At 53.2% G+C, this 24,099-nt stretch overlaps 1 protein-coding gene across 7 annotated transcripts in view; it reads right to left on the bottom strand.

The window, feature by feature from the left end:
- The window catches only part of SFXN5 (sideroflexin 5), a 116,865-nt gene that overhangs the window by 10,311 nt on the left and 82,455 nt on the right, over nt 1-24,099 (bottom strand). For 5 of the 7 annotated variants that reach the window (XM_058683707.1, XM_058683706.1, XM_058683705.1 and 2 more), the window contains 3 exons: nt 16,964-17,079; nt 14,886-14,971; nt 8,873-8,990 (listed from right to left, as the gene is read on the bottom strand). In XM_058683707.1, coding sequence (XP_058539690.1) covers nt 8,873-8,990; nt 14,886-14,971; nt 16,964-17,079 — 320 coding nt within the window. The remainder of the gene's footprint in view (nt 1-8,872; nt 8,991-14,885; nt 14,972-16,963; nt 17,080-24,099) is intronic. The other 2 variants (XM_058683710.1, XM_058683708.1) reach the window with 2 other exon arrangements.

Raw genomic sequence — 24,099 nt, 5'->3', positions numbered from 1 at the left:
CCAGTGGAGGCTCAGACCCCCTCCCCATTTTGGAGCTTTGTACTGTTCCTGGGTGCCCCCTGGTGGATCAATCTCAGAATCCTTCTCTGTCCTCCATCTTCTCAGCTTCAAGGCCTCAGTTTCCCCATATGTGTGGTGGGAAGATTTTCTACTTCCTGGGACTGACATGAGGATAATATCAAGAAACAGGTGAGAGAGTTCTTTGGAAACTTGGAAAATCCATGTGATGCTGCATAAGGAAGGAAGGACTCCATGGCTATCCTAGAGCCCAGGCCCAGTCTTGTTCACGGGTGTCTCCTCATGGCTCACAAGGCTGAGCCCTTGTTTGTGCACAGGCCAGGCATGTTCTAAGCTTCGCACATATTGATGCTTTTAATCCTCTCAGCGGAAGCTTTGCACAACCAAGCCTCCTCCCTCCCTGTCCTGAATTCAGCTAGGCTTTCTAGAAGGTCCTAGAAAGAACCAGGAGGGACAGGCTGAGAGGTGGCCCTGCTGGAGGATGTCATTGGGGCATGTGTGTGCATGTTCATGTGTGTGCTTGTGTGTGGGCCTGTGTGCACATGCAGGTTTGGGCTGGGGGTGTGGGGAACAGGCAACGTGACAGGTGGCGTTGGCGTTCCTGGGCTCTGAGTGGCTTTGCCATTCCCATCCGTCCCTCCTGGGGGGTCCTGTGGGCAAACTCCAAGAAAGCAGCGGGCGGGGAGGCGGCAGATTTCTGACGGCAAAAATAGCCCGCTTTGGAGTTCAGTAGAGACTGATTAAACCAGTAAACGAGAAAAACCCCAAACAAACAACTCCAAGGAAAGTGGGAGATGGATTTGAGATTAGAGGGAAGAGGCCCCTGCTCTGGGAGAAGGTGAATGTCTGTGGACTCAGGAGGGCCACAATGCCCTCTAGACGTTGCCTCTGGCCTCATAACAGCACTGCAAAAGCAGGAGAAGCAGGAACCGGGGTAAGCCCAGATGAGCCACACTCTGTATTAGGTGTTGATAAAGAGCTCTATTTCTCAGCCCTAGGAACATCCTTATGTGTTGAAAGAGGGAGAAAGGACTATTGTCTCGAGGTAGTAGATGGGACACAGGAAACACATGTCACCGAAGTCTACCTATGTGAGGTGAGACAGATCCTAGTGTGGCTCATCAGAGAGGACTTCCTGGAGGAGCGGTCATTTCTAGAACAGCCTGAATGTAGACCTGAGCTCATTCCCAATTCTTCCCATTCTTGGTTGGGCATTCAAATGCTTTCCCAAGAAAAAGAGAAAGAGAGGGGAAAGAGAGGCAAGCTGGGGTAGATATTTGCTTCTGGTAAGTCACAGCTTCCAGCCAAGCTGGTTCGTGAAAACTACCATTTTCCTCAGAGCTGCTGATGGGGAGAGAGGTGGTAGAGGTTCTGCTGCCAGTGGGGTCACCCATATTCTCTTCCCAGACAGGGAGGGGGTAGGGAATGAGAAGGGGGTGGCTGAACTTGACACTCAGGTACCTCATCTACAGCATGGATGTGGCCTCTAAGAGCCACCCTCTGGGGCCAGGGTGACTTGTGGTATGTGAGTGGTATGAGGATGTGACGAGGGCCTTAGCCTTCTTCAGAACATGCCTTCTTCTAGTGCCCCGGACCCTCTAAGGCTGAGGTAAGGAGAGGGTAGGCTGAGTGGGGGTGGGGTTGGCAGGGCTGACATGGGAGGCTCTGAGCAGGAAGCCTTGAGGGCCTCTGATGATGTCTTTTCTTCCAGTCAAGGTGTTTGGCAGAAGCTGGAGGGGCAGGGGAAGGTGGGAAGTCCTCTGCTGAGCTGTCAGGCAAGGTCAACGAGCAAAGGCCAACCAACCAGCAACTGCAGGGCATGCCAACACAGCAAACAGGTGCTCACTACCGGTGAACCTGACTCCTTGCCTCCCACCTGGCATGTGGTACAGGGAAAAGAGATGCACACACACTTAGAGAGCCCCCTAGCCCTATGGAAGAGCCCAGGGTTCTCTCCTTCACCTGCAGCCAGCCAGAGGCACATAGCCCATCTTTTCTGTGCCCCCACTCCAGTCCCTATTGCTGCTGGGAGGCCAGAAGAGTCAAGTGAGGGTCCAGGGGCCACAAGGCAAGTTCCCAGGAAGGCCAGGCTCTGCCCATTAACCATTTGGCAGCATTCTTGAGCCATGCCAGGCCCTCAGAGGTGGCTCTCAGAGGGCACACTCGTGCTGCAGACAAGACACCTGAGGGTCAGATGGGGTCAGCATCTGACTCAAGATTGCATGGCCTGCTGTCAGCTCTTCAAACTCCAGAACAAGGGCCTGGTCTAATGGTTTCGCTTCCAGAATCCTAATGGGCAGAGCCATGAAGAAACATAGTTCCACCACCCTATGGCTGGGGAAACTGAGGTCTTTAAGGTTAAGACCAAGGTCATATGGATAGTTGAGGCTGAGGGATGCCAGCCTCTGCCTCTGGAGGAGGGTGGGCCTGGGGGATGTGGGGTGACCGCCAGCCCCAATCCCACCTATGGACAGGGCAGAGCTCTTAGTGGCCTCTATTCCCCAATGCCTCACTCATCCACAGAAAAGCCCCACCTTTTCCTGTGGACACATTTCAACCTCACCAAATCAGCTAATTATTGACAGTTGGTGAAGAGGAGATTTCACTTTTTCCTCCTGTTAAACTGCTCCTAATTAGTTCCCTGTTACCACGGCTGGCTCGCCCGCCCGCCGCCCGCCCGTTCACGCAGTAATCCCGCTGCACAGTGCCTCATTAACCTTTTGCTCCTCTCCTGCCGCCTGCCAACAAGATGAAGACAAAAACAGATTGTCAAACAATGGCTCCGGCTTGTATGTGCAGCCCTGTTCCCCAGCCCCCGAGCTCCCAAGGGAATAGTGGGGAAAAGCGAGGGGAATGGGGTTGGGGGGGTGGTGGCGGAAGCCGGAGAGGAATTGAGGAAGGGAGAAAGAGGCACAAAGACAGAGAGACAGAAACAGGCAGGGACACGGGGAGAGGACTTGGCCAAGGTACTGCTTCTTGCTCCAAGGAGACATGAGGTTCATTAAATGGGATTGGAAACTCTCCCAGGTGGGGAATGCTGGCTGTCAGAGTTGGAGGGACATTCACCATCCCCTGGTCCAGCCTCTTGTGGCAGCAAAGGCTGTGGGCATGAAGACTGGACCCTGGACATCTTCCTCTAGGGACCCGGGCCGCAGGCACAGAGTGTGTGTGTGTGTGTGTGTGTGTGTGTGTGTGTGTGTGTGTGTTTATGCACGTGTGTGTCTGGGGGAGGACAGAGATGACCACATTTGCTGGAACCCAGAGCCCCAATCTACAGAGAGGACTGTAGGGTGGCCAGACAGGCCACCACAAATCAGGCCCCACATGCCATGGTGGCCCCCACAATCCATGTGACCTTGAGTTGCCTCTGGAAAAGCCCCAGCACAGTCCTCTGCTTTATTTTCATGTTACTACACCACCACCTGACATTTGTTGTTCACTGGGTTTCTGCCCATCCCATCAGAATGGAGGCTGTCTGATACCAGGGGGCTATGACATGATTCTCATAATTACAAGAGGAAGGGAAAAGCAACCCAGCATCTATGGGGTGGGAAACAGAATCTAGGTGTGGATGGGTCCATGCCTGGGCACAGCCTGACTGAGACAGTCTTGTCCAGTGCCTCACAGCCCTAATCTACAGGTCACAGGGTCACTCACTCCCTGCACGGTGACCGGCCTGGGGTCTGGAAGGAAGGCCAGACTTTACCCCCATGTTCTCACACTCAACTTCCTAAGGAGGTTCCCTGCCCTACCTGCTGGCCTACTAACAACCCTCCCCCTGCCCCCAGTTCTGGGGTAGAGATTAAAGGCACAAGAGGTGGCACCTGAGTGGCTCAGTTGGTTAAGCCTTAAGCATCCAACTCTGGATTTCAGCTCAGGTCATGATCTCATGGTCCTGAGATCCAGCCCCGTGTAGGGCTCTGCACTGGGTGTGGGGCCTACTTAAGATTCTCTCCCTCTTCTCTCTCTGCCTGTCCCCTGCTCTTGAGCACAGGCTTTCTCAGGCTCTCTCTCTCTCTCTCTCTCTCTCTCTCAAAAAAAAAAAAAAAAAAGTTTAAAGGCACAAACACCTACTCCAGAGGGTCCCTGTGAACATGGACAGGGACTCCCCATGAAGGGTAGGAGGGTTGGCTGAGGGTGCTGGAATGTTCATAATAATACATTATCAGGGAGCCATCTGGGACTCAGACTTGGGCCTTCTCATTTTATAGAGATATAAATGTGGGCTGAGGAGGGACATAAAATCCTTTCGTGAGTATGGAGCCACCATTACCACCTTTGGACCTTGGGCAAGGCATGCCTCAGTCTCCTCCTTTGTAAACACAGAATAATATTGACTCCTATTTCATAGGACTGTCATGTCCTAGTCTCCCATCTCCCCTCCCCCACCAAGCAGGCCGCTCTACTTACTGGACCCAGGGCCGTGCCTTTCTACCCTGGGCTACGTGCATCCCCTCCTGTGCATTCCTTCCGCCTACTGGCCCTCTCCAGGCTCCCACCCCCATCAATGGAACACCCAGGGAGTGCCACTTTCTTTACTGTTCTTGAATGGTTTCCCATTCATGAGCTTGCTTCTCTGAACACAGAGAAACTTGACTATCATTCGCTTCCTAGATTGCTTTGCCCACACACCCAGCTGACAGGTCCCCTTGCAGTAGCTCACTCTGCGGAGAGCCCCTCCTCCTTGAAATGACCTTGTCCTCAGGGTCCATGGTGGTGCTCCATCAGGGTCCTCCCTCTGCTCCTGGCTGCCCCTGCCTTTTCCTGATGCCTTTCTTTCCTCCCACAATGACCTCACCCCTTCCTTGGCTTCAGTTCCCCCCAGGCACCAAAGGTACCATCTCCAGCCAAAATCTCTTCCCAGAGTCAGAGATGTGCACACCTAACGCTAACGCTCTAGGTAACATCCCTTAAGAGTCAATAATACCTCAGACTTGAAGGGCATTGGGAGGACTTGATACAACAAGGCATGCACAGTTACCAACATGCTGACAGGCCTACTAGATGCTTAGCAAATGGTGGCTATTATTATTGTTTGCAATTTTAATTTTAAAATTAGCACCATTTTAATAGGCAGAAATACTAATTTGAAATGAGCAGCAAAACTCTCTCCCAGGGATTGAAGGGAGGATTGAAGTTCTTTCCTCAACCTCTGGGGTTAGTGGGTTGGAAACTCCACACCAATCACTGCAGGCCAACCATTCTAGAAACAAGTTCCTAAACTCTATTTCCAAGTCCCCTAATTAATTAATTGGTGTTCCAGCTATTACTCCTGTTGACAACCTTGGTGACTCTTGGCAAGGATGGGTCAGCCCAAGCAAGTCCAGACTTATTATGGCAAATCCCACTGGCTTCTGGGACGTGAGACATGATCCCCATACGGCAGAAGCTGTGCCTCATTAGAATTAATTGGAAGGATGGATGGAGGGAATGAGGTCCTCTCAGCCAGTTGGCTGATGGCCTTGCTGCCACAGGTCGCAGATTGGCCTCAAAACAGCTCATAAAGCCCCCAGGCTTGCCTACATCCTAGTGGACTTGATGCAGGTGAGGAAGGGGCACTGAAAACCACATCCCTACCCTCCTTTCTCAAGAGAACAGACTTCTCATGCCATGATTACATTCTTCCCAGTCTAGAAAAAAAAAAAAAAGGCTTGGGTTTCAATGAGAGGGACTTTGGTCCATTTCCATGCCTGTTTGAGGCAGACATGAGGGAAGAGAGGAGCCTGAAGCTTGACAGGGAGCCTCTGTGAGGGCAGACCTGCTCACTGAGACCACCTCCTGCAGCTAGAGCCAGAGGCTTGGGTGGGTGGACTGCAGCCATCTCTCCATCATCTGCCCCAGAGGAACACCTGCCAAAGGCCCACTCCTAGGCTCTTCCCCCCAGAGAGTAGGGTGGCCCCCGGTCCCCCCATCTCTCCACTACCTCAGTGCAGTCAAAGTGGCTGAGGGAGGAGAGAAAATCCTACAGAACAAGTAGATGCAGCATGGCCTGGGAATGGGCCTCTGGGGGTTCCTCTCATATCACCGCCTCGCTTCTGTGACGTTGGTCTGGTCCCTGGGCTGCTCTGGGCCTCCATTTCCCCAGCAGAGCCAGAAGGATGGTAAACTGAGCAATCCTTCCAACAGGCCAGTCCCCGATTCTGTCCTGTGAGGCTTCTCTGCCCTAGGTCGCTCCCCATGCGACAGAGATAGGAGACCTACCCGAAGCTTCTGAACACAGTGGTGCCTACGAGTGTCTCTGACCCTCGCCTAGAACTGCAGACTTAGCCTGACTGTACAGAGAGATGCAGTCACTTTGGCGAGTGCTGGGCACAGCCCTTCCAGGATGGGGATGCCAAGACCACCGAGAAGTGCCCTCTCTCCCACCTTCAGAACTTCTGGAGCCCTTGGCTCCATTCAGAATCTCCAAACATCAGGTAACGGCTTTTCAGCTTTCATGGGGGAAGGGGTATCCCTGGCCTCACAGCAAGGCTGGGCCCTGTGGGCATGAGGGCGTTCCTGGCACATATCGCACACCGGGCTTCCCACCCCAGTGTGCCTTGGGCCCTCCAAGACAGGAGCCCCACCCCATTCTGGTTTCCTTCTAAATCTCTGGGGCTCAGTGTGGGGAAGTGACTCTAGTCCTCACCCTCCTGGGACCTCAGGGCTCGGGGCTGGCTCACTACCTCCTACTTAGGACCTTGGGTCTTCAGGGCCCACAGTCCAGGCCCCTCAGTTTTACCTTTCTGGCTTCCCTCCAGGAACCTGCCCCCAACGCCCACCTCTCTCAGGACTGAGCAGGATCAGGCCTGTAATCTCAAACTCTTAAGTGCCAGTCTGTGGCCACAGCCTCCATCTGCCCAGGAGTTCAGTGACTCCAAATGCCACATTCATTCTATGACCCCCTTGGGTCTGCCTTTCTGTCAAACCTTGCCTTCCCCGGTCAGCTTACTCGCCCATCTTCACCCACCCAGCTAAGATTCCGGGGCCCGCCATTCCTCCTGATGGCTTACCGACTCCCCGAATCAGCCAGCCAGATGAAACCTGCGGAGTGAACCCTGTGGCCCTCTCAGCCCCGGCTCCTTTAGACACACAGGCCCTGGCCACGCCCACAGACCTGCATCCTCACAGCAGACCTGGTGCACTGCCCACCCAGATTCTCTAACTTCCTTGGTCAGCTGTCTTTCCCATTCTCCCTCCGAATGTCTCCATAGTCCTCAAACCTCTGGCCTCCCCCTCCTCCACCCTTCGCCATCCTCTCTGCTCGGTCAGGAGGACACAGAAGCTATCAGAACAACTTCCTTAACCTCCCTACCCCCCAACACCATCCCCAACTGCATCTCTCTCCATCCCCACTCCTAAAGTGGGGAGCAGGCTCTCCGCAGCCAAGGCAAATCCCTTGAATCCCCGGTCTGTGCTCTGCCCTGCCCCTACTCCATAGACTTTGCTCTCCCCATCTTCTCCCTCCCTCGGTCCTCTGCTTCTCTCCTGGTACCTTCCCTTTTGTATTTACACAAGCTCCCATCTCTTTCATTTAAAAAAGGGAAAAATAAGCAAATCAAAGCCTCCCTCGATCCCACATCTCATTCCAGCTGCAGGTCTATTTCTGTTTTCCCTTAGTGCCAAGCCCCTGGACAGAGCCGTCAGCCCTGCCACCCTATTTCCTCACCCCTCAGCTGGGCCCACTCCTGGGGAGAGGGTTTGCCTTCATCGTCTGGGACACCAAGGGACACTTCAACTTCATGGGGCTCAACTTCTCAGGAATGCCTGCCCCTGCGGGCGGCCCACCCCCCTCCAACCGCACTTAGCTCTGAACTTACCAAACTGGCTGCTGGTCTGTGGATGCCACTCCTCCCCAGGGCCTCTTTTCTCCACACACTCCCTGGCTTCCATCATTGTTTTTATGCTGGTGGCCTTACGTCAGTCCCTCTAGCCCAGGCCTCTCTCCTGGATTCCAGGCCCAGAGCCGACTTCCCACCGGGCACCCCCATTAGCACATTCCACAGGATCCTGGAACCTCACGTGTCCATCCAACTCAACATGCCCTCTTCCCTCAAACCACCTCCCTTCGTGTCTCTATCTTGTTAAATAGTGCTCACGTCTGCCTGGTCATTCAAAAGCAGCAAGCCGGACGCACACCCCGTTGCTCCCTTCCCTCCCACCACATGCGGTTCTTCATAGACCTAACTTCCTCTTAAAGGACCCACTTCTCGATGCCCACTTCCAACAGCCTGGTCCAAGCTGACACTATCTCTTGCTGGATGCCCACTGCCTCCTGATGGCTCCTTCTCCTCCAGAGCTCCACCCCAGGCTCACAATTGGGAATCTGCAGTCCTGCGTTGCACGGCCCTTCTGATGACACCTACCTTCTCTGCTTTGGCTCCCAAGTCCCCACCTCCACCTGCCCTGGGCCCCCTTGCCTGGCCCACCCTCTGCTCGTGATGCAGACTTTCCTTGGCCCCTGTAATGCTCTGTGTGCTGCCTCCTCTCAGAACCTTCACCCCAGGTGACCGCAGCCTATATGTCCCCTTTTCCCCCTTGCACCTGGCCAACTCCAGCTCATCCTCAAGGCCCCATGAAATGCCACTTCCCTCTTAGGCTGGGTTTGGGGCCCCACACTGTCTCCTCCCATGTCCGGCTGGACTTTTCCCTCCTAACAGTCCTCCCCCTTCATTTGCTAGTCCCTTTTTAATTGTCATGCTCACTGCTTGGCCTTCAGCTCAGGAGAGGTCAGGGCCTGAATGTGTCTCCTTTATGGCTCTAACCCCAGTGCCTAGCTCAGGGCCAAGGAGTCAGCGCTGAATAAGTATTTGTTAATAAAAAATGGCAAAACTGTACCCACCCGTCCTGCCCTCGAGACCTTCCCCACACTGACCTCTGACATCTGCGGGAAGAGGCTGATGGCCAGCGGTAGGGCCAGGCCGAAGGCTGCCAGGCACACAAGGCTTTGTACAGGGAGGAGCAGCCGGGGGCGCGCCTGCAGGAGAGCCGTCCTGTGGGGGAGAGAGGAGGGAGCTCCATGAGACCAGAAGACAGGGTGAGCTGCTGCTACCCGCCACACGGGGTCCCACTCAGTGTCCCAGGGCCAGGCAGCACGGTCCTGGGCCAGTGCCAACCCATAGCTAAATAGTCGTGGTGGAATTCTATCTTTGGGGCCTTCCCCAACGGCACCCTTTTCCCCAGGCTCTGCTCTGAAGGACATTGCTGGGGGAACTCTCAATCATCCATCATAAATGAGTACTTGTGGGGCACCCATCCCACCATGCGTCCAGCTCTGTGCAAAGAAGGCCACATGTGGGGGAGACAATAGAGGAGGCTGTCAGCCCCTGCCCCTGGGGAGACACACAGCAGAGAAAGACGGTCCTCAAAGGTGGCACATAACGAAGCACTGAACAAACCAGAGTAGGTGCCAGGTCCAGGGAAAGAGACAAACAGCACAGACACATGCACACATACACATACACACATGTGGATACAGGCACATGCACACACACATACACACAGCCGGGAGGGGATTATCCTCTTCCGCGTATGGGAATAGAACACACCCCAGCGACCACCTGGTCCACGTCCATCCAAGAGCCACAGAGAAGGGCAATGACTTGCCCAAGGCCATGGCTAAGTCTGCAGGAGGCAGACGGGGCTGCTGCCTGGACTCTTGACTTCCTGAGAGTGCTATCGCTCCCGTGCTGCCCCCAACTCCTGCCCGCAGAACACTTTGCCAGCCTCATTGCAGCATGTCACAGCTGGCACCCTCCCCCCCCGCCCCCTGCCATGACAAGCTTTGGAGGTGGGATTCTTGGGCAGGAGAAGTGTATGAAAACCCTCCCTCCAGGCTCTGGGGCCCCAGCTCCATGATAGAAACAAGGTCTCCAGACGGAGAGGGGGCCATGCCCACTGGCCAATATACCTTTCCTTGCTGCCCATCAGAACCTCACATTTTGTATAATCCAGCAGGCCCTTTAGTGGAGACCACCAGGCATTCTACTTGGGGAGGCTTGGGGCCCTGCGCCAGCAGGATGGGTGACTGGACTATGTTGGGTGGGCACTAAATCTGATTTCAGTAACTGTGTCAGCGTCCTCATGACTGACTGGCTCCTGGTGTGAAAAGGATATAATCAGGGTCTTGCCCCTCTCCTACTGGAACAGGGCTGGCTATGACCACAGGCAGGTGAGAGGCTCTCCTGGAGGAAGGCTTCATTGTGGGGGCAGGCAACTGCTTCCCCCCCCCCCCAACCTTCCCCTCCTGGGACAAGAGCTCCTGGCTCCGAGCAGACAGCAGAATTGGGAGCCACAGTTTTCAAACTCTGGTGTCTTGGTAACTGCTAAACAATGCAGACCCCCAAGGGCCCCTTACCCCCATAAGATCTCCATTCAGTTGGTATCATACCTGGGAATCTGTATTTCAAACAACCTTCCATGAGTCTAAAACAGAAACCCGGGCCTAGGATGTTCCTGCTAAGGCACAAATAAAGCTCCACTTATTTGTTAATTCTATGCAAATAAAAGGACTGGACACAGTAAGTGCTCAGTGATTTTGTGTTATTGCTGTTACTGTTCTTGTTAAGTGCAGGAAGGAGGGAGGACCCTAGGGCTACCCTCTAGCCCTTCCCACTTGCCCAGACCCCAAGACCTGTCCAGCTGTTGAATTAAGACTGAATTGAGAGAGGGCAGTTTCATAGGATTAAGAGCAGGTCAGGTGAGCCTCATATCCTCCATGGACTCAGCCCAAGGCCTCCTGGCTTCCATGGGAGTCACAGAAGGGCCAGGAATAAGGCTGAAATGGGCTCTGAGATCTTTTTAACTGAGATCAACTTCTCCAGCAGGACAAGGAAGTGGGGTACCCGGGCTCACTCTCCAGACTTACACAGGAGGCCCCTTGCCTTGAAGAGGCTGTGGAGGGTGGGGCTGCCTTCCTGTCCTGTGGCAGTGACTGGGACCTCAGTCCCTGGAGGCATAGACTGGAGGGTCACCAAGGGCCTGGAGGGTGACAGGGAGAAAGAGTGAAGCTCCCTCCCTGGCAGGTGAGGGGCAGGCCCTGGGCTGAATCCCTGGGCACTCCTGGCGGGGACACTGGACAGCCTCCTTCCACATGGGGCTGTGACCTCAGCTCCTCTCTCAGGGGTGACTGGCTGAAATCTGCACTGGAAAAGGGGTCCAGAAGGCCCCAAGCCTGTGCTCCTGACTCAGGAAGCAGGCAGCCCCAAGACTTCAGCCAAACAGGAACCCCTGAAGTCCCAGCCCTGAGCAGGGAGAGTGAACACAGCAGGACTGGGGAGGGGTGGAGGAGAGGGAAATGGCAGGGAGGGATCGGAAAGGCAGCTGGGGGAGTTGAAATATGCAGATGGAGAGATGTGCGTGTGTGCGAATGCCTGGAGAAAGGAAAGACCCGGAGCCTCAGGAAGGAGGGAGCCTGGGGAGCGGCCTCAGGAACCACTGGGGAGGATGTAGTCTGAACCCCTACCTGGCTGGGACCCCACCTGGCTGGAAGGCGAACTCCAGGGCTGAGGGAAGGGAGCCATTGCACCTGCCTCTGAGTTGGTGGGATTATGGGGAGGATGGATCTCCCAGCCCAGGGACTAAGACCATCTTCCTCCTCAGGAGGGTAGAGCTGGAGTGTGAGCCCTTAGCCCAAGGGAAGGGGCAGTGGAGAGTGAGGGGAAGGGGTGTGTGTGTGGGAGGGGTGCACACCCTCCGTGCTCTGGGTTGGGGGTGGTGGCTCCTCTGCTTCAGACTTGAGACTCTCTCCCTTTTGGTCTCAGAGACAGGGACACCCGGACAAGCTGGGCTCCCACCTCTCTTATGCCAGCAGGAAACCTGGGGACCTTGTCCCCGAGTGCTCCTCCCAAGCAGGCAGGGCTGAGGCCAGAGGCAGAGCCAGCGGGCCCCAGCCATGGCACCACCACACCCGCCCCGTGACAGCTTGTCTCCCCGCAGCCTCCCCGCCACCACCGCACACTCCCTCAGCACTTGGAGCAGTCTTAGTTTGCACTCCATTAATTTGCAAGTAGGCTGCTTTGTAAGTGTTCTTTTGTCTTCTTCCCCTGGCTGTCCTGACTCTCTCACCCAACTGGGCTCCCCCACCAGCCTTCTGGGCAGAGGCCCCGCTGCTAGCACCCCTGCGTGTGGAAGGCTGCAGGGTGCATGCTGGAGCCCCTGCAAAGGCTCCTAGCCCACAAGGTGGTGAAGCGGGCAGTGCCAGCATTCCCTGGGTGGGAGACCGCGGCCGAGGGACTCTCTCCTCCACTAGCCAGGCCTGAAAGTGCTGGAGCAGGAACCCGGATTCCGTTTTCCTACCAGGAGCCTCAGCTGCCACTGCTGTGCGGCTCGGCCCCTCTTACCACACAGTCCTGGGGTTACCCGACAGATCTGAGGTTAGTAAGTCCTTGAGGGCACAAACTGGGTCTGGATATTGCTGAGGGATCCTGGGCTGGACTCTTTCTCCTCCCCAGGGACCCTCTCAGGAACTTCAGAAAAGGACCCACCAAACACAAGGCTGCCAGAACCAAATGGCCTCCCTGTCTCCGCCTCCCTGACAGACTCAGGCTCAGCTCTGAGCTGAGCCAGGCACACAGCCTCTGCGCAGATCCTAGGCCGGGAGGTTCAGAACCGGAACAATCCCACCCAACTTCCCAAAGCTACTTAAATCCCCAAACCAATGGGACACTAACCATCACTCCACTCCACTCCACTTTCTGCAAACCCAGCTCAGATACCAACTAGAAAGGCATCACAGATGTTTCCCCAGAAAATTCCAAGCCTGGGGTTCAGTAGCTTTGAAGACTGAAGCCCTGCCTTCCTCATTTGCCTGGTGGTCTCCTTGTGTGTACTTGTGGTCACCATTCACGAGGCAGCTACATACACAAGGGCCAGGGGCACCAAAGCCATTGCTCTCCCAAGATCTGTTTCTTTTTGCAACTCCCATACAAGATTGATTTTCTTGAATCCTAGTGCTCAACACACCACACCCCTGCTCAGTTGCCTCCCACGACTCCCCCTCTTCCATGGTGAGGAAGGGATCATCTCTTTGGCTGGACACAGGGCCCCTGATCAGCTGGCCCCAACAAGCACACTTTGCTTCTGTCTGGTTAGACTCCTCAATTTCCTGCACAAAAGACCCACACCTTGTCCAGAAAGCCTGCCTTCCACAGAAGTCCTACCCTGCTCTCAGAGTCAGCTGCAGCCCTTCTCCTATGGACCAGCCTTCCCTGCTAATGGGCCCATAGTGCTCCCCCCGCCCCCCCCCTCAAGGTCACCTTGGGCCCATTTACATACTGCCCAGCCCCACCTGCAGCTGACTTGTGTACGGGTCATGGCCATCTCTTTTATCAAAATACAGGCTTCCTGAGACCAGAACCCCACATCTGCTCCTCTCCTGTCTCCATGCAGGGCAAGACCCAAAGACATGTGGATTATGCGATGTGATCTGAAGACCCAAGGCAGCCTGTGTGGGAGGAAGAGCCAGCATTGCGGCTGTGCTCCTGGGCCACTCCTGCCTCTGTCGTTTCCTATTGGAGAACTATAGGCAGATGGTATAACCTCTTTTCGCCTTGCTTTCTTCATCTGTGAAAAGGAAATGTTACACTTACCTCACCATACTGTTGTGATGGTTAAATGAGATCATTCATTCAACAAACACTAAGCATCTACTACATGCCAGCAACCGTGCTGGATGCTGTGCAGGGCAATAAATGACACGCGTTTACTCGCCTCCACGGAGATTGCATTCTAGTGGGCCAGACAGATGATAGACAACGAGATAAAGTCTGCGATGTCTCTAGGTGCTATGAATAAAAATAAGGCAATGGACAGAAAAGGGAGTAATGGTGCTGTTACCTCGATGGGGTGGTCAGGGAGGGACTCTTTGAGAAGATGGCGTCGGGGCAGAGACCTGGCTGGGAGAGGACTGGCACTCAGGACACGCTTAATAAATGTTAGCTGTTATTACAATTCAAATGGTGGGAATAGGAAGGTCCCTAAACTGATCTAGAGCCCCAGGTAGGGTGTCCCCAAGCCTGTCTTTATGCCCTGAGGCACCCCCTCCTAGGCTAGGCCACCAGGAGAGTGGGAGTGGTCACTGCCTCCTTCGTACTTGCGCGAGCTCGGGGTCTGCACCTCCAGACTCGTATTCACCTTGCTGCCCCCACTTAGAGCCCTTCTCTGCTCCTTGCCATCCTCCCAGACTCACACTCATCCTCAGAGCCTGCCCAAGCCTGCGTGAAGGTCAGCTCTGGCTCCTCCCTTTGTCCCCTCAGCCTGCCCTTCTGGCAGCATGTCTGTCTTCACAATTCAACGTCCTGCTCATTAATTATAGGATCACTCTATCGTTGCTCATATTGCTGTGTTCCCTTATGTCTTTATAAGATTTGTCATGGCAAATATGTGTTCTCAGAACACGCTTCTGCAGAAGGCAGGGAGGTTAGTACTATCTGTATTTTAAAAACGAGAAACTGAGGCTCAGTGAGGTATTGAGTTGCTTCAGGGTGGATGCCTGAATAGGGTGGCCCTGCCCCCAAATCTAGTCTTCCTACCACAATCCTCAGACTCTTTTCACAACCGGTCCTGCACTGTGCACCAACAGAGCACATGTACGCACACACGTGCACACACACACACACACACACACACCCCAGAACTGTCAGCTCCTCAGGACAGGGCCAGTGTTGTCCATCTGGACATCCTTCCTAGCACCTAGCGCAGGGTCCTGCAGAATAGAAGTCCGTGAACGTTCACGGCACGATTCCAGTAACACTGCCCAGGAGTGTCTGAACAAACGGGCAGGGTGGGCTGCCAGCCACTTCTGTCCCCTGCCCTGGGCCAGCTGGTTCCTCTTCTCTCGCACCCTCCTCCCCAGCGGTGGCCCCTCTCTCCTGGCTGCCCCAACTCACTTCTCCAGCATGGACATGACGATCGGGGGGAGCACCAGGATGGGCATGGGGAGGACCACTCGCGTCAGCGCCGTCTCGAGCAGGGCCTGAGGGGCAAGCAGAGGCTGTGGTGAGCAGAGCTCCCAGGGGGTGGGGGAGAGCCACCTGGCGGTAAACCCCTCCCCTGGAGCCTCTAGGTGTGTGTACTGCTGCTAAGCACATCTGGCTGGCTGGAATAATTCATGGAATTGCTCACAAAGCCTTATTCCAAACAACAGAAAAAAGCCACCCCCATCTTCCCACCACACACATTTGAAAAGAGCAGATCCCTGTCACCTGCCACATGTGGGGGAGGGGTGGCAACACAGAAGCGGCCCCAGGAAGGGGACTGTGCCCGGGGAGGTGCCTCGGTGGCAGGAGCAGGGGCTGGGGAGGAAGCATATGGAGGACTCGAGATGCTCTAAAAACAAAGCAGGAGCTGGAAGGACCAGAGCAAACAGCTGGGGCCTGCTGAGCCGCGTGAGGCTCTCGGTGCTGAAGGAGGACAGAAATTCTGGGATTTACTTCTTTTTTCTTTTTGACACCCCCTAAAGACAAAAATTTCAAAGATTCTGCCTCTCCTGGCTCTGGATGAGAGACTTTCTTAGTGACGAGAGGTCAGCTTTGCGAGCGGGAAATGCTTCTGCTGAGTGTCTGCTGTGTCTCCATATGGGGTTAACTGGGTCCTTGCTCTGAGGGCTCCCCTGGGATTCCTGGGGAGGCAGGGCATGGTGAAGGCAACAGCTCAGAGGCAGTTCTGCACTCTGATGGTCACTGTGGGGAGTTCCTTCAAGGCTTGGGCTCCTGGCCCTCAGAGAAGTGCTGAAGAATGCTCACAGCTCATAAGCCCTGGGAGCCTTCCCCTAGACAGCAAGGGTGAGGGGTTCCTTGCTGTTTGCATCATGAGGAGAGTTACCGTAGTCGGCTCCCTCTTGGCACATCAGGGGAAACGCTAGGGTTGCATGGGAGGATGGGGTTGGGTAGGAAACTGAGGCCAAATCCCCTTCGATGATGGATAGGTTCAGGGCTGAAAATGTCTTCCAGGAAACTAGGTCTGTCATGATCAGCCTCTGGAAGGCCTGGGAGAAGGTTCCTCCAGTCTTCTGAACAGGTGTGGGAATGATGGGGGGCCCAGCGCCTGCACAAGAACCCGAGGGTACAGTGCCGGCTCCGGCACCCCCAGGCCCTCTGCCCCTCACAAGCCTTGGATGGGCACTCATGTTCTCTGAGACCAGTGGGGAGGGGAGGGCTGGGACAAGGAAAGGGTTCTTCCCACCTCAGAGGATTATAGAGAAGGCCTCACTGACGGAGGTGAGGCTTGGGGCCCATCGGGAAAGCTGATAAGGGACAGCGGCTGGAGAGGAGAATGCTCAGGTACTCACAGCAGACCCTCCATGCCATCACTCAGGCTAGAGCAACACCGGCCACTAATCACCACTAGGATGAAGGCTGGGAAAGCATGGGGAGATACACAAGCCGACTGGAATTTTCTAAAAAATTCCAGTTGCTGAAGTAGGTGAGGCTGATGAAATGAGAGGTGAAAGATGGCCTTCTTGCAGCAAGATATTCTTTCCCCAAAGCCCCACCTCAGCCACACTCGGTCCCCAGGGAGGTGCCACCTGCAGAAGTGCCCATTAGCACAGAACCACGAACTACCCGCTCCCATACTTCCTCTTCTTGCCCAGGAGGCTCTGAAAGCCCAGAGAGCAGGGCTCTAGGTCCCAGGGTGGGGGAAAGAAAGCTCTGGGCGGGGGGGGGGTCTCCTCTGCCCTTTCCAATTAACAGATCAGAGAAGCCAGGTCCTGAGGGGCTGGGACAAGAGATGGGATGTTTTATAGTGGTGACGAGAGGGGGGATGGAGAGAAGGACTGTTCAGGGACAGGCATGGCTGGGGCCAGACCTGGAGGCCCTGGGCTCATGCAGAAGGGAGGCAGGGTGGGACAAGGAAGGCAGACCAAGAAGACAAAGCAAAGGCACTATGCACAGAAGCCCCTGAGGAACAAAACCCTCTCCCTGTCGCTGGCCTCTCCACTGGCCCCCTGAGCCTCCGGATGACCCACATGTCTGGCTGCAATCTTGGAGGAGCCCACGAGGTTGCCATCACCATCCAGGACATCGATCCCTTCCTCCAGCTCCCCGTACCGCATCAGGACCACGTTGCAGATGTTGGCACTGGCTGGAGAGAGAGAGAGGGGAGCAGGGGGGCAGGAGTAAGAGGGGAGGATGCCATTCTAGCTGGTGGGGCAAAGCCACCGGGATGCACCCAAGCCTCCCCGTCCCAAGCAGCAACAGTCCTGAGTTAAGGGCCAAGTCTGCGTTCAAATGTGGTGAGTGAAGGTGTGGTTCTGCTGCCCATCTGCCCATCAGCCTGCTGAGGGATTTGGGAGCCCTTGATGGCCTGGTGAGCAAAGGTGGAAAATAACCTACATGAGAAGAGGAAGGGGGCAGTGCTCAGGAGCTAGAGAGCAGAGCTATCAAGGGATAGCGGCTTTCCTTTCCTCGGGGGTGGGCCTGGCAAGCAGGCGAAGTGAGTGCCCCTCTGGGAGGGCTCCCTGGCTTGAAGACACCTCACCAGTGCCTGATGTTCCATCACCAGCAACTCAACCCCTCGGTCTGCCTTTCCGGGCATGTTCTCGAAATGGCAGCCCCCTACCTTCAGCCCTTTGCTCCTCAGAGTGAATCGGGTTCCCAGAGATCCGCTTCTCTGACTGCAGGTGCCAGAGCAGGCGGGAACCTCAGCACTCACCCAGCGCCGCCCCCTCATCATATGGATGGAACAGTGAGGCTCAGGGGAGGGGGGTGACTTATCTGAGGTCACACAGCAAAGTGGGACAGAGCTAATCCTTTGGGTGCCCCGGAGATGGGCGGGTTCGGGGATAGGGGGCAGGGGTGGGTCAGGGGGAGCTAAAGGCCGACCTTCTCACTTCACATGGTTGGGTTCCCTCCCTTGGCTAGGAGATCATGACAGACCTAGGCTGAGGGGAGGGTTCCTGGCTCCTCTGTTAGACACCAGATACCAGCATTTGGGGGCCACCCATCAGCTGGTGACTAGCCCCAGGAGTGTCCCTCTGCTCCTCTCGCCTGGAACTCGTGGAGCTGGACCTGGGCCTGGGGCAGGGCTGGTGTGGTGCTGACCTTGCCTGACCTCCTCCAACCCTGTTCCGGGATAAAACTGGGGGGACTTGAGGGTGGTGGGTGGGTGGGGAGTGGGGGGTGACAAATGTGGAGGCCGCCTGCTTCACTCCTCCCCCAAAAGCGCCTTGCTGTGTTTAAAGTTTTAATTTTTGCTAATTAATGTCAATTAATTTTGTATAATGAGTGTTTAATTTTGGGGAGTGTGTGAGCCTGGGAGCGACTGCAGTTCTGGGCTGTGAACGCTGATTAGCATCAACACCTGCTGCTTCCCCACTCCCTCCAGTGGGGGGGCACTAGGGTTTGGGGAGCCGCAGGGCTGCAGGGCCTAGTGGGCAGGTGCAGTGGGAGGAGGACCACAGATGCTCCTGGTGCCCGAGCCAAGGCTGGGGAGCCGGCGGTGAGGGCGCTTGCAGCTGGGGGACGGGGTTCTGCAGGTGAGGGGCGGCTTGAGACCCTGGGGGTCTCTGAGCCTCAGTCTCTTGTTTCAATAAAGTGGGGAGGTGGAATAAACAGAGGGAAAGACCGAGAGGCTCTGCAGTCTTTGGAGAAGAAAAGCAGGAGACCAAATACAGTTTTAACATGTATTTACAGCACATATGCCATCTCTGAGGAGCTCTCGTGTTTCCACACGACTCTCAGGCACAGTGGTAACCACGGGCAGACCTCTTCTGCACTGGGTCCCTCCTGTCGTCACAGCAGGCACGCTCACCTGACTTACACAGCCAGGGGCGATCTTGTGGACCTTTGGCGAGCTTTGGAGACATTTCTGATTATCGCAACCTGGGGCTGGGGGGTGCTGTCATCTAGCGGGTATTGACCAGAGGTACGCTAAACATCCTACAACGTACGGCCTCCATAGCACGGAAGTATCCGGGCAAAAATGTCAGTAGTGTTGACATTAGGAAACCCTTGTCTTACACACACGTCCAGAGATTGACAGTAGTAGGAAGGTGAATCTGAGGTAAAGGAGAAGTTGGGAGCCTGGCTCTGGGGCCAGCTGGGCTTGAGTTATAGTCCTGGCTCTGAATCTCCCCCTCCTGACCTCCAGAGGTGAGCTCCTGCCAGTCTTGGACCCTCCCAGGGTTCAGGTCCCAGAAGGGTCCCCAGAGTGGCCTCGGGAAGCGGACACCTGGCCTGTGTGTTAGTGACGTGCCCTCTAGTGGCAGCAGGAATACTCTGCACCCCTCACACCTCTGGGGCTACCAGGCTCCTCAGTTCCCAGGAGACCCACAAAACCACTGGAGAGGATCTTGGGGTTTTCTGCCCTGAAAGGAATCTATCTCTGCCCTCTGAGAACCCCTTACACCACTGCCACGGCACCACTACACCACCACCACCATGGCGGTAAAGGCAAGGCCAAAGGAATGTGGTCCAGGCAAGCAGCATCTGCCTGAAGTCAGGAGCCACCGGCTCACTCTGCAACCGGAAGCGGCCGCCCTTACCAGCCTTCCCCAGATATAAGAAGAGGTGCTGCGCTCAGCCTCTCTATGGGATCTCTGGGCACCGGCTGAGCTCACATAGATGTCAGCTTCTGCACCCACTCCCCCACCAGGTTAGGGGAAGCCAGGGACTGCTGAGACATCTCTAGCCCCGTGCTGTGTGTGTGCCCGGGCAGAGGAGACAAAGACAAGAGTATTTGGAGGCGGTGGTCAACCAGCTCCAGGCTCATGGTGGCATCTGCTTGCTCGCTGTAATTTCCAAATGTAAAATGAAGCCACGGCAGATAGAGCAGGACTTCGGTTCAAACACAAAACCACTTGGCATGAAACATAAAGCAGGAAAAGAAGTGAAAACCCAGTGTCCCTCCCCTCAGACAGCCCCGCCAGGACAGTTTGGGCACGATAAAGCTCTCTCCTTATCTAAGCTGCCTGGATGGGAAAAAAGGGAAAACCCTGAAAGCCACCCTAAAATGGTGGCACCCCCAGGCTCCTCCCTCAGAACGCCCACACTTCTCACTGCCTACTCAACTGGCACACGCCCTGTAATATCTTCAGTTGGTGCATTTATTGAGCACCCACTGTATACACAGGTTACTAGCCATTCTCATCTTTGAGCAATGAGAACACCAAATGAAATTCAGTGATTTCATTTCCATGATCTCGTCCAGAACTTCCATTTCTGCCGCATTCCTTTCAAGCCTCCCTGGTCCCTCCCATCCCACTCTTGGCAAGTCCAGCTCCCAAGTCATGAGCACTGAGAGCCTAAGCAAATGCAAAAGAGAGAGAGAGAAAGAGAGACCAAACCGTAGGCCATGGGTCTTCTTTCTAGCACACCAGCAAGATCTATTATTGACAGTATCAGCAGGTTAATTAAGCAGTCTGTTAGTGATAATGTTAAGAAAGCTGGCACATTTTCAACTCAGATTGACACCATTCAAGACTCAGGCATAACTGACATTGGAGAAGCTATGCTAAGAGATGTCATGGGATTAGAGAGAGAGAGAGAGAGAGAGAGAGAGAGAGAGAGGAGAGAGGGAGAGAGAGGGGGAGAGATCGCTTCACGCTGATGGCAAGCTCAGTGTCAAGTCCCGGGGAAAATATGCGCTTGACTGCTGCAGATGTTCTCACATCAGACCCATCGTGATGCAAAATCATGCAGATTGTGAACAGCTAATGAAGCACCCTGTGTAAAAGGGACAGCATGGGGAAGAAGAGCAGTAGACAGAAAGGCAAATGTGCAAAAAAAGTTCTCCAAAAGACGACTATGGGGGAGTGTGCCTCTGATCTAGCACAGGAACAGACACATAGATCAATGGGGTTAATAGTCCAGAAACACACCCACCTGTAGGGGAAATGAGTTTGCAGGAAAGCAGTTCTATCAACTCACAGGAAAGGACCATTCAAACACGAAGGTGAAGCAATGGGCTATTGGGCTATTCATTTGGGGAAAACAACATATCTTAACTCCTTGGCTCTAAGATGGATTCCCCCATGTTTTAATGTTTTAAAAATCCCAGTGGGCCTTACAACGGACGTCGGGGTCGGGGAGAGGAACCCTTACCTGCTCCCCACCACAACTGCCTGTGCGTGTGTGAACTTTGCCACGTGGGGAGGTTCGTTCAAGTGTCACCTCAGCTACCCAGAGCAGTCTGCACAGAATTTGAACTTAAACTTAGATTCCTAATTGTTGCCTAAAACATCTTTTTAGAACTTACACTATAATGGAGCACGGACATGAAAAGTTATTGTACATGCAGAAGATCGTCTGCCAGATACCAGGCAATGCAATTAAAGGCAGCAGAAATTGCCAAACCATAGATAGCTACCCTAAAGAAATGCTTGCCCATATGCACAAAGAGACATTTACAAGGATGTTAATTATAGCACTGTTTGTAAGAGCAAATAATTAGAAACAACCTAAATGTCCACCATTAGGGAACTCACATGGGAAGATCTCCAAAACAAACTTCTATGAAAAAATGCTACCGAGTTGTGTACAGGATGATTTACTATATGTAAAACCCCATAATTGGTACACATGCACTGTGTGCCCATAAACCCACAGGTAATGTTTTAGAAGGTTCACACCTCACACAGTGATTTCCTTGGGAAGGGACCTAAATTTAGGAATTAGGGGTTGTTGAAAGACTTCCACTTTTTTTTTTTACCCTGTTTTTCTAAATACCATTTGAATTTTTACAATGAGAATAGAATCATGCTTTACTTGTCTAAAAAGTGAAAAGAAATTGCCAAACTTCCTAAAGTGGATCATAAAAATTTGACAGCCAGCAGGGATCGGTGCGACCTACTCACCGTTCCCACACTTCGGTATCTGTATGTGAGGAACTTCCTAAAGAAGCTGATTAACTTCAGGAATAGTTTTTCCTTAAAGTAAAGGAAAAAAACTGAAACCACAAGTATAAAACCAACTAGGAAATGCAGACAAAAAATTCGCAAATTCTTTTACATGCTTTCAAAGCATACTGTCGGTTTTAAAGTGGCCAAAAGGGTCAAGATTACAAGCAGGGTTACAAAAAACAGTGGTGGCCGTGACCCCGTGTTTAACAACTGATGTCCAAAAGAGAAGTGGAAAAAATGAGGAAGGCTCAGACTCAAACTCTGTGACATCGAAGAAAGTGACTTGGATTGAATGTGTAGTGAAGGCTTGTTTATTCCTCCACACGAACAGAAAATACAGTCCTCTCCTCTTCGGAAAGGCTATTACATTAATGCCCCTATAACTGAGGCATCTGAGCATTGAGAAATACGGCAGTCAATATCTATGAATCATATTATAAGAAATGGGAAACTGAGAAAATGTATTCTATGTGACAAAGAGCCGCTACTACTCATCAATAGAAGGTCATGGTGACTGACGCCCAATAACTATTCTACCCCCAGAGGATTAGTCTTAACTAGTTGTGATAATCCTTCCCTTGCCAGTGATTGATTGAGGAAGGGACATGTGGCCAACCCTAGCCAATGACAGATGTATGCAGGGGACTTCTGGGAAAGGTCTCCTCTCATCCAAGAAGCGGTGGCAGGGAAAGCCTCCTGTCCTCTGGGCAGTGGTGGGTGGTGCTTGGAGTTGCTGTTACCATTTGAGGACATGAAAGGGGCTAGCCCGCAGATGAAGCCCCCGGCAGAGCACAGAGGTGGAAGGAAGGGCCATGGGTGCCTCACTCGGCACTCGCCCTTTGTGAAGTAATACATTCATTTTTTTTTTATTTAAAAAAATTTTGGGGGGCACCTGGGTGGCTGTGCTGACAGCTCAGAGCCTGGAGCCTGCTTCGGATTCTGTGTCTCCCTCTCTCTCTGCCCCTCCCCTGCTTTCACTCTGTCTCTCTCTCTCAAAAATAAGTATTAAAATTAAAAAAAATTTTTTTTAAGTTTACTTATTTATTTTGAGAGACACAGAGACAGCACGAGGGAGAGAGGGAGACAGAGCCAAGCAGGCTCCACACTGTCAGTGCAGAGCCCGATGTGGGGCTCGACTCACGAAACCTGTAAGATCATGACCTGAGCCAAAATTAAGAGTCAGACGCTTAACTGAGCCACCCAGGTGCCCCAGTAATACATTCATTTATTAATTCAGCCAGTTTGAGTCTGGTGCTTTGGGGCAAAACCATTCATAAAATGTATAAAGAGCTTTAACAGTTATTAAGAGAAAGATAGTCATTGAAATCACCCCAAAAATATTCGAGTAGGAGTTCATAAAAGAAATAGTAAAAATTCAATGAACACGAACTCAATCTTATTAATAGTCAAAGATAGATTTTTTTTATCTAAAGAAAAATCAATCTGGCAGGAGTTCTTTGGATGTTTTGGAGACTAATCCTCATTGGTTAAATGGCTTACAAATAGTGTGTGGCTTGTTTTCTTACTTTGTAAATGGAGTCTTCTGGCATATACTGTAACATGTACTCAAATAAGCAATCCTTTCCCCTCTGGTATATACTTTTTGTGTCATTGAGAAACTCTATCCTTCCCCAGTGTTCATTTATATTTTTTTCTAGAAGACTTAACATTTTACTTTTCACATTTAGGTCTTAATCTATCCGGAATTTATTTTTGTGTATGGTATGCAATAGGGATCTCCTTCTTTTCTCTCCATTCTGTTTGAAAACCCAAATGCCCAATACAGTCAAGAAAATATTCTCAATCACCCTGGGAATTGGAAAAATGCAAATTAAAGTGAGAAAAGAACCATTTCAGATGAACAAAAAATTTTCAAGATTGATAACACCAAATGTTGAAGAGGATGTAGGGAAACAAAAATTTAAGCCTTGCAGGTAGGAGAAAAGAGCCGGTATGCTCATTTGGCAATATCTAGCAAAGCTAGGTATGTGCACGCCCTCTGACGTGGCCATTCTATTTCTAGATTGGTGACTGTCAACACTGGTTGCACGACTGAAACCAAATCTGAAGTAGGGTCCAGATCTGTGCATTTTTAAAAGCCCCTGCCCCCTGCCCCCCCACCAGGTGGCTGTTTGAAAACCTCTGCCCTGGAGAAGCTCCCAGTCACGGGCACAGAGACACGTGTGTATAAGGTTGTTCAGTGCAGTACTATCAGGGTTGGTAAAAAGGATAAGTTGAGATTTTATGACTGCCCTGTAAAGGTG

Source organism: Neofelis nebulosa, chromosome 9, assembly GCF_028018385.1.
Source record: "Neofelis nebulosa isolate mNeoNeb1 chromosome 9, mNeoNeb1.pri, whole genome shotgun sequence".
Taxonomy (NCBI): domain Eukaryota; kingdom Metazoa; phylum Chordata; class Mammalia; order Carnivora; family Felidae; genus Neofelis; species Neofelis nebulosa.
Note: the sequence above shows the minus strand (reverse complement) of the source record. Positions and strands in the feature narration are given on the sequence as shown.